At 40.0% G+C, this 10,725-nt stretch overlaps 1 protein-coding gene across 1 annotated transcript; it reads right to left on the bottom strand.

Annotated features, from left to right (window-relative positions):
* Positions 1 to 2,355: 2,355 nt before the first annotated feature.
* Positions 2,356 to 3,696, bottom strand: LOC139727699 (allatostatin-A receptor-like). Its single transcript, XM_071638680.1, has one exon. The coding sequence runs from the start codon at positions 3,694 to 3,696 to the stop codon at positions 2,356 to 2,358; it is 1,341 nt and encodes a 446-aa protein (XP_071494781.1).
* Between the last annotated feature and the right edge of the window lie 7,029 nt (positions 3,697 to 10,725).

Genomic DNA, 10,725 nt, shown 5'->3' with positions numbered 1-10,725 from the left:
GCTACGCTTTAGAACGATGTAGCTACGCTGTCAGTGCGATGTTGCCGATGTTATCCGATCGATGCACGCTGTATCTACGCTCTGAACGATCTATACGATCTTATCACGCTTTCACCCCGTTCAGAGAGCTGAAAAGTGCCCGATGTGCCCCGATATACCCCGATTCGACTGTCGATCTGCAGTCAGTCAACTTATTAGCATGCAGAAGCGACGAAGAAATATACTGTGGACCCCGAAGAGGTTCCTCTTCTCACGGTTCTTTTGCAGCAATGCATTGTTATAAACAAAGACGTGCTGATTTTTCGAAGGCTTTTTCTTGATGTCCTTGCTTTTATAGTCCGTCTTCCTCCAGTTGTAGATGATTTCATGTTCTTCAAAATTCTGCTATGTCCTCTTCCTCCTCTTTCAGCATCACGTGCAGTCTCTCTTTCTTCGCCTTTTGGGTAGCTGCTTTGCTGCTTTCTTCTCTTCTTTTTCTTCATCTCTTCTTCTTCTTCGAAAATTACAGCTAAAATTACTTCCCGTCCTTGTGCCGATGTTACTACGCTCAGAAAGACCTTGTTACGCTCATCCCGCTGCGTTAACGCCGTCCCTACGCTCTCCCCGCTGCGTTTACGCTGTCACTACGCTCTCCCCGCTTGCCGTACGATTAAGATATGTCAATTTTGATCGGGGAGATCGGGAAGAAATTTTGGACCGGTTCAAAATTTCTTCCTGATCTGAAAAAATGCCCGCTCCAACCCCGACTTCCACACGCTGCTGCTACGATACTTCCGATCCCCGTACGCTTTTTCTGCTCTCTCCCGATCTGCTAGATCGGGACAGATCGGGGTCCAAATCGTGATAGTGGAACGGGGGCTCACGTTTAAGCCCCTGTTCCACTATGCCGTTCTCACTACGATTTGACAATTTTCTCAGATCTGGAAGGATCGGGTAAAACCTGAGCCGATCTGGACACAGTACGATATTAGAACGCTTTAAGTACGCTGCAGTAACTGTTACGACTATCACGTGCTTGCTACGCTCTTACTACGATGATCGGAAATGAGGCATTACGATCTCTGCCGCTGCAGCTACGCTTTAGAACGATGTAGCTACGCTGTCAGTGCGATGTTGCCGATGTTATCCGATCGATGCACGCTGTATCTACGCTCTGAACGATCTATACGAGCTGAAAAGTGCCCGATGTGCCCCGATATATCCCGATTCGACTGTCGATCTGCAGTCAGTCAACTTATTAGCATGCAGAACCGACGAAGAAATATACTGTGGACCTCGAAGAGGTTCCTCTTCTCACGGTTCTTTTGCAGCAATGCATTGTTATAAACAAAGACGTGCTGATTTTTCGAAGGCTTTTTCTTGATGTCCTTGCTTTTATAGTCCGTCTTCCTCCAGTTGTAGATGATTTCATGTTCTTCAAAATTCTGCTATGTCCTCTTCCTCCTCTTTCAGCATCACGTGCAGTCTCTCTTTCTTCGCCTTTTGGGTAGCTGCTTTGCTGCTTTCTTCTCTTCTTTTTCTTCATCTCTTCTCCTTCTTCGGAAATTTGAGCTCCTTCTTCTTCATGTTCTGCCCTGACAGGTGTAGCGACAATGCCCTCCTCCTCCTCAACAGTTCTGCCTCTCGATCTCCTTGATCTTCTTCTGGCAGACATTTTTGTATAAGTTTTCTCCCCATTCTCGTGCCGATGTTACTACGCTCAGAAAGACCTTGTTACGCTCATCCCGCTGTGTTTACGCTGTCACTACGCTCTCCCCGTTGCGTTTACGCTGTCACTACGCTCTCCCCGCTTGCCGTACGATCAAAAATAGGTCAATTCTGATCGGGAGATCGGGAAGAAATTTTGAACAGGTTCAAAATTTCTGCCCGATCTGGAAAAAATGCCCGCTCCAACCCCGACCTCCACACGCTGCTGCTACGATGCTTCCGATCCCCGTACGCTTTTGCCGCTCTCTCTCGATCTGCTAGATCGGGACAGATCGGGGTCCAGATCGTGATATTGGAAGGGGGGCTTTACATCGCTCTAATTTAGCTGTAAGTGTATCATACAAAAAAAAAATCAGGCTTGCGGTTGCTAAGGCAGGTTTTTAAGGTGTATTTCTGAAATAAAAAACCAAAAACAAACGTAGGCCTACATTAAAACAATCTCGTAAGGTGAAGAATAAGGTACAGAAAATCATCCACCCCCCTCCCCCCCCCCCCCAAAAAAAAAAGATGAAAGGGATGTTGAATTGATTTATTGATGTTTATGATTACGGACGACATTTAAAGAATACCAACTTAAATGTAATTGAACATGTTGAATGCATCGTATATATATTTCTGTATTGTGCTATTCATTGCACTAAAAAAAGACTAGACATTAACGCTCTCAAGAGATTTTAAATTTTTCCCCTCTGTCCTTTCACTGAATAATGGTGCCTTAGTTTTCCCTTTCTTTGAAGAAAACAGCTCTCCTATCGCAGCGCGGAACTCTGGGTAGCGGACGGTGTAGATGATCGGGTTTGCGCAGGAGTTTCCGAAAGACAGGACAACTAATGCGTTGTTTAATGGGCTATACAAGTAGGAGTCGGGGAGCAATCCAATGTTATAGACAAAGTAGAAACACTGCGATGGAGCCCAACACACGATGAAGACGAGAACCACGATGAACAGCATCTGTAAGACGCGTCTTCTGGCTGCCAAATGTCTAGCTGATGGGTTCGATTGGCTCTCTTGGCTGCTTTCTTTACGGAATACCAGAGACTGGCGGTACAAGGCCCCCGCCGTCATAGCCTGCATGGTAAGTGACAACAAGGTGGGTATAACGAAGAGCATCAAGAACAAAACAATTCCGATGAGCATTTGTACTTCTGCAGAAGGGAACACCGTTACGCAGTGATTCGTCGAGTTATTAAACTTTGTGATTTTGAAATCGAAAGACGTGACCATAAATCCCAAGATCCAATTCGCTACTATCACGATGACCACTCTCTTACGAGTTACTAAATGCTTAAAATGAAAAGGATAAACCACAGCGATGTACCTTTCCACAGCTATAGCGGTTAAGGTGAAAATGGACGCATTGAATGACACCCACAGAAACATGGAGGTGTACACTACTTTGCAGTACACCTGCCCTAGAACTGTCGAAGGTACTGTGAGGGGCATAGGGAGTGGTATCATGAACACGGACGCTAGGAGATCCGCTGCAGCCAGAGCCCCAATCAGAGTATCTGTGGAGCGACTGAGCTCTCTTCGGGTAAAAAGGACAATGATCACCAGGGAATTGCCCAAAATGCCCAGCATGGCAGTGACCATCTGAAGGATCGACCACCATGACCATACTATAGCTTGCCAGGACCATTCAGGAGACGTCTGGACATTAGGACTGGTATCGGACTCATCTCCCTCACTGGGAGGCGCCACAGAGTCCCCAAATACCGCTTTTGAAGGTGACATTTTTACTTCTAGGGGTGTGGTCCAGCAGTCTCTGCTCCCGAAGTCTCCTCCAGGAATCTGGCTTGTAATTTCTACCTCAAACATTGTAATATCATATGGCTCGGTTGAGATGGTTTTCCACAACATGCCATCTGATTCGTTATCGGTAGCAGATGGGGCGGGGTATAAAGTTGGGCTGCTTCCGCCTGTTTCCAAATATAAAATCAGCATTACCAGTCGAATACTGGTAAATGTGGTGAAGGCAGACAATGCCATCGTGTGTTTTGTCCTGATAAAAGAAACAAGAATGAAAGTGGAAATGTATGATATCGCCAAGAAACGAGTTGTAAATGTAATTTACCACAACGCACTTTGAAAAAAAATGTATATGGCAAAGGAATAAATACTCGTCAGATAGAACGACAGTACAACAGACTGTCAAACTAGTTAAACTAAACAACGCTCCTTGGAATATTGAAATTGTGTCTATAATGGCTCGGTGGTATCAACAACAGTAAACGGTTTTAAATACCCGCTAAATTTTGAGAGTAGGATCTGTTATGAACAAAACAAATAGAAAGGCGATTTTTGTTGGCTAGCTCATTTTTTTTTTAAGTTACTTACTGGGGAAGGTAATCCTTTCTCTGCCTATTGTCAAAATTTGGCTACTTATAAAACAAAACCGAAATTGAGATAAGAGTAGAATTCTTCATGCCACTTCGATTCAATGTATGAACTTACCAAATATCATATATGTGGCTGTGCATCACAAAACCAACAAAAAGATCGCACCCCTCCATTTTATGTGAGGACTCAAGAAAGGTAAAACTGGTCAACCGAGTCAATCTTGAGTTTTTCGCAATTATTCTCTCTTCTGTTGCTCCGGTGGATTACATCCTGTTTCTGTTCCATTCATCACACAGCTAGCACGGTTTAGTAAACATGAAAGCGGTTGAATGTAGACCCTGTCCTTCAGATCCTCTTTTTTCAGTTCACGCTTTTCCAGGCAATGTGCTTTCTGACCAATATTTAGATAGATTAGGAGAGTCCATTTGAAATGAGTTATACATCATCTTAGAGCTTAGAGTCTGCTCTTTCAGAATCTGCCCTTAACTATGTCCGGCGACTCTGTTGGTTTTTGTGATACAGGGTAACATAATAATCAAATAATAATAATTAAACTGATAGGCCTATACACCTCACATAAAGAATTATTTCTCTGATAATTGGTTGGAAGATGATACTCACTTATTCACGCCTCGTGTTAAGCTGCTTTATTGCTGGATAAGATCAATCTACCTCCCGCAGTTTCTCAAGGTACCTAATTTTGGGAAAGTATGCCTGCGCGAGTGAAGCTAAAGCTACCTGTCTGTTAGGTTATGAAATGACTTTCAATGAATCTACGCATGCTCACAAAAGGTAGCCAATAACGATTACTAAGTAATCAGTGACTGGTATCCAGCTGAAATGGTGTTTTCCTTTTTTTTTAAGGGAGAGACAGAGAGACAGAGAAGACATGCAATCTGAATTACAATTTTATAGTTTTTACTAAACAGTAACAGATTTGTTTCTTTTTTTGTGGAATAAACCTTTACAAAATCAATCTTATACTATACGTTTCTTGAAGGCTGTTATACACGCATGTACTCTTATTCACGTCAGTTTACTCAGCATTATGCATGTAGGTCGAGCCTCCAAAAAATCATATGAGATAACGCCATTTCTCCTTAGCCATTTAGAGCAATAATTGAAAGACAGTTTGCTACTCTCCTATTTAACACTAAAGAAATTCTCTACTGAATATTCTCAATCTTGCATTATAAATATATATATATATATATATATATATATATATATATACATATATATATATATATATTATACATATTACTATTATATATTATATATCATTTATCATTAATGAATTCACATCAAGATAAAGTGTAAACAGGTGTCACGTGCAAAATCATTGACATCCTGTTATCAATCGCATGTCGTGTGTCCTCCACAAGGTGATATCCATTTTTTGTCAAGCACATAATTGCAGTGATAAGCAACGAGCTAAAACAGTTTTCAAAACTATTACTGAATAATGACGTTGTTGTTGTGTGTTTATATCTATTCTTACATTCTAAAATGAATGATATTGTATAGATATAGGCATATTGTTATGTTTATGTGTATGTCTACTCATATAAATCATATTGTAGATAGTTGGTGTTGTGTTTCTGGTGAAACATTTATAAAATCGAATGCAATAGTATTTTCTCCTCAGTCTTTCCCCGATAATACCGATAAATAGTCTTCGACCCTGGCTCTAAACATTCATAAACGTATACTAGTAGTCTTGTGAATGACAGATTCCGAAGTATCCATGCTCAACTTGAAAATCTCTTTCTTGTGGTCACTTCTACTCCCTTGCCATATTTAATTCAATTACTTTTATTCAATCTTTTTGCAGAGTACAGAGGTATAGAGCACATAAATAGAGAGGGAAATTGTCTTGATGGATACAACGCGTGTAAGCAAAAGAAGGAAAAGTTATATGAGTACTGTATTTTCAAATCCCTTCTTAAAACATTTTGAACAGATTTACAGCGAAAGAAAGGATTTAAAAGGTCACTTCTTTGGGGAAAGGAAAACACGGAGACGATTTATTGATTGAAAATGAAGCAACAGGAAGCAAAGGGAGATAAGGAATAAATAGCAAAAAAAAAAAAAGGAGAATAAAACCCTTAAATCGATTTGTAAAGGAACACGTGAAGGGCAAAAAAGACATTGTAGGAGATGGACGAAGGTAGGGAAGTTCCGCCAACCCTCGCTTTGGAATAGGAAATTGTAAAATCTTAATGGACTGGTTTCTATTGATAGCTTTTGCATTCTTCTACAAGATCACAGGATCGATGAAAGATTCTTAGCCAACATTATTGCATTGTTCGTTGAGAATGGTCGGGCAATTTGCATCATCTGCAGCGAAGGAAACATCAATTCGATGTCGATATGAGGACTTTCTGTCTTGTTTGATCTTGTTTTTAGCTTCGACAAAGTCTATTCAAGCGTCTTTTCCTGACTCTATTAAAGGGAGAGTGTATCAAATGAAAATGATTCACAAATGTTGTTGTTTTTTTTTTTAGTTATGTTTGTTGTTATTATTCTGTTTTGGTTTCGTTTGTTGCTTGTATCACAATATCATTACAGACCTTTTGTGATGTGGGAAAAAATAACAGCAAGTAATTTTGTTTCATCTGATATAGTAATATAGACAATATATGATATAAACCGCCCCCCCCCCAAAAAAAAAAAAAAAGTCACGAAATGCAATTCTACGTTAGGACTCAACAAGTATGAAATGGGTAAACCTAGTAAATTTTTGTTTGTAATATATTCTAAAGGCACAATTCTTACATAATTCCTAAGTCTGGGGCCATAAATGAGTGGGAAATTGTGTTTTTCTTGTTGTTGTTGTTGTTGTTTGGGTTTTTTTTTTGTCTCCGGAACAGCTTTTTCTTGAAAGTGTGATTATACTTACCTTAGAAAACCATTCCTATATATTTCTGTAAACCCTTCACACTCTTTTCACTTTCAAATCTAATAACTTTTGACAGAACGATGCCAACAATTTGGGTTGGAGTCATGAATAGAAAGTTTTAAAAAGGCGGGGAAAATTACAGCTTTAATACAACAATCCTTTCATTGTGGTTGCTACGGAGTTCTATATTCGTTTTATTGTTCCATTTACTTCACAGACCACAGCTGGGTGAGATTAAGCATTTGAATAGACCCCGCACTTCAAAGCCTATTTTCTCAGTAAGCACTTTTCCAGAGTGTGCACCTTCTCCCGATTCTTTAGATAGGTCAAGAAGGTCCATTTCTGTTGAGTTATACATTATTTAAAAGCTTAGAGTTAGCGACTTTTGGTTTTGTGACTCAGGGTCACATTTCACTTTTCACTACTTTTTTTCCAGGGTTTTACGGTATTTTGCATGAGCTTTTGATTGAGACCCCTGGCGAGAAGTTTTGCAAGAAGTTTGCAAGAAGTTTTCGAGAAGTTTTGCGGTCACACTGAAAAACTATGAGATCTTGAGATCGCCAACTTAAACTTTTGTCAATGGCACAAAATCCTTGTTCACTGACGCCGCAATGTTCCCGATTCTGCAATCTGAAAAGGTAACCTTAACGCGTCTCACTGATCATACGTCTGTTGGCAATTGTTGGCCCTCACTAGACAGGGGCCGCGGAACGTTTTTGAGAGGGGGGGGGGGGTTGTATCAAGGTCACCCCCCCCCCCCCCCCCCCCCCCCCCGCTTAGACGCACCAGCGTATCTTGTGATATTGGGAGGGCGGCGGTTACTATGCGAGGGAGCGAAGCTTCCGAGCCCGAGCGAGCGAAGGAAGGGGGGGGGGGGGGGGGGGGGGGTTGGGAAGGGGGTGTTCCCCCTCCCACGGTGAGAACTTTTTGCATTTTGATGTTGTAAATGGTGCAATTTGATGCATGTTCCTGCGTCCCTTTATCGACTTGAAAAGGCCCCACTTGTTTAAGGTAGAAGGATATTTTTATGATTATCATTGAACAATTTGCCTATCTAGTGGTAGCATTTAAATAAACTTCTTGTATTAATTTGTTGTTACAATTGATTTCATGAACGTTGTCTGTTAAGCAATCAAACAGAAAAAGCATACACACGAGGGTGTACAAAAGGGATATTTCTCCTCCCACACGAAGGTGATTTTACAGTTTCAGACCTGAAATTCAGCGATCTGGTGCAAACTTTTGGTGCAATACTTGGATTGTTTTTCTAGCTCAACCCACCCCAACCCCCCCCCCCCAAAAAAAAAAAATAATAAAATAAATTAATGGAAATTGTTTGGACTTTTTTTCAGGAAAGTGCTAAAAGCAAAATCACGGCATTTAGCTCTTATTCCGCGTGTGCATCATCTGTGTGTATGTACAAAGTGTAATGAGGTAGAGGGGGAGGGTGGAGGCGGAGCTTTTGCGTTTTAATCAAGATAAAGCGATCTGAAGCACAATTTTTGTGCGAAATTCGGGTTGTGTGATTTTTCCCCCGATTTTTCACCTTTCTTTCTTCTTTTTATTCACGATCCAAAAGTGTGTGTGTGTTGGGGGGGGGGGGGGCTGCTCCCCCCCCCCCCCCCGGTTCCGCGGCCCCTGCTAGAGAACGCATGGTTTGGTGAAAGACAGTAGTCCAGTAGTCCAAGTCGGACAAGGCATATTTAAAGAAAACAAGAGATTATTATTAAAAAAGATAGGTAAAAGTATAGAGTAGAGTTTTTTCTTCAATTTGTCTCCCTCTGTACAAATGAAATTTGGACTACTTAAAATAAGAATATCGGAATTTCGGAGCTTGGGTGATTGTTCCAAGTTCATCTATCGCTGCCGGCAACAAGGGATAGCCTGGTGGTATGCGTCGCCCCCGGAAAGCAGTAGATCACAGTTCGATTCCCGCTGGTTCTTTTTTTTTTTTCTTTCGACACATTTGTTAAACATGTAGATCAGTAGTTGCGATCTTACAAATTTTATTTGTACTGAAGGAGACAAAATAATTGAAGGAAAACCCTACCACAAGAAGGCTTTGGTTATGTAACTTGCAGACTTCTATGATAGTGAGTACGGTATAAGCTGTTTTTACGATGGCCATTGTTTCACAATTTCAGTTCACACACAAACATCTCAGGATATCACAAGTTTAGAACGTATACAATAAGGTATTAATATTCTAGTGACTTCGGAAATGCAACTTGATTTTCCTAAGAATGGCGTACACAAGGAATTGCAAAACAAACTCTGGACAAACGTTGGATATGTATAATGAAAGCTTGCCACACGAGCTTACAAACGAAGGTAAATCTAAACAGCCGTTTCACAGTAAGTCAGGTTAACAAGCACGTGCAAATAGCTAGTTTGTTTTATATGTAATATTTGTTTGTGCAAATAGCTAGTTTGTTTGTATGTAATGTTTGTTAAAATGTATGATGTTTATTGAAAGAAAAAGGTACTTTGAACATATATTATGTATTATTCGATAACAAAAGGAAAAGGGTATACGCATTCTATCCTATTCCGAAACATACTTTTTATCAAGTTATCTTTGTAAAGATAGCGGTCCAAACGAATATACATATCAGAATTGATTGTTGTCGTTTTGATGTAGAAAGAGAAAAAATGATGGTGCCATTTTTCTTGTAAGTACGGCTTAATTGGGGATCCTCCGTTATTTCGTATAGCGCATGTATTTTCTTTTATAATGTACATTTTATCTGAATACAGAAACAACAACAACAACAACACCAATAACAACAACTTGACATCTCGCCTAGTTAAGGTCATGAACATATCATTTTAATGATCACAAGTGTAAAACAGAAAACGGCAACAAAACAGAAATTTGTTGCCGTCATATATTGGTGTTCGAGGTTACTGATAATACTTACCAGATTAATTCCGATACCTAACACAATATTAGCTCCTATTGCAATATGGTACCCAGTAAACAAATTCCAAGTAATTTGCCATTTTCACCAAGTATACTACAAGCAGCTCTTTTCAATGACTGTCTTGAAAGAGGACAGAGATTTTAAACAGTTGTAAATGTCATGGGCGTAAAGGGAAAATAAGGACGATAATTCCCAAAATGTATATCGTCTCTTTACGCAGGTCCTCTTAAAATGTGATTAGCAAATATGTAGATGCTATAAAACTTATATTTTATAGCCATACAGAAAGTACGAATTTCCAATGAAAAAAAGATATAATTTAATCACATTGAAATATGTTGCGTAAGTTTTTTTTTTAATGTTTGTTCTTTTTACTATGTTTCCGTCTTGCAGTTATTATTTTTCATTCAATTCAAGCATATTTTTAAGCAATTAAGAGTTCAAAAAAAAAGGAATAAAAACATTCGTGTCTTGAACTTCCTGCTTGACTTGCTTGGGCTGTGTAGGAAGTAAAGAAAGGTCAATAAAGGACCATGCAGAGACTGTTTTTGTGAAATATATCTAGGTCCAATTTGGTGAAATGTAATTATACATAACAAAAATTATACATAATTATACATAACAAAAACATCATTCAGTGTAACGTTGACATGTAAGACTCCAGTGACAACTAGTCACCTACGCCCTCAAAATATCTTACAGATTTTCTTCTGTCCGCTCACTGAATAATGGAGCCCTAGATTTCCCTTTCTTTGCAGAAAACAGCTCTCCGATCGCCTCGCGGAACTCTGGGTAGCGAATGGTGTAGATAATCGGGTTTGCGCAGGAGTTTCCGAAAGAGAGGAGAACTAA

Source organism: Diadema antillarum, unplaced genomic scaffold, assembly GCF_040938485.1.
Source record: "Diadema antillarum isolate AM-2024a unplaced genomic scaffold, OU_Dant_1.0 seq00000143_RagTag, whole genome shotgun sequence".
Classification (NCBI taxonomy): Eukaryota; Metazoa; Echinodermata; class Echinoidea; order Diadematoida; family Diadematidae; genus Diadema; species Diadema antillarum.
This window is presented reverse-complemented; position numbering and strand designations above follow the sequence as displayed.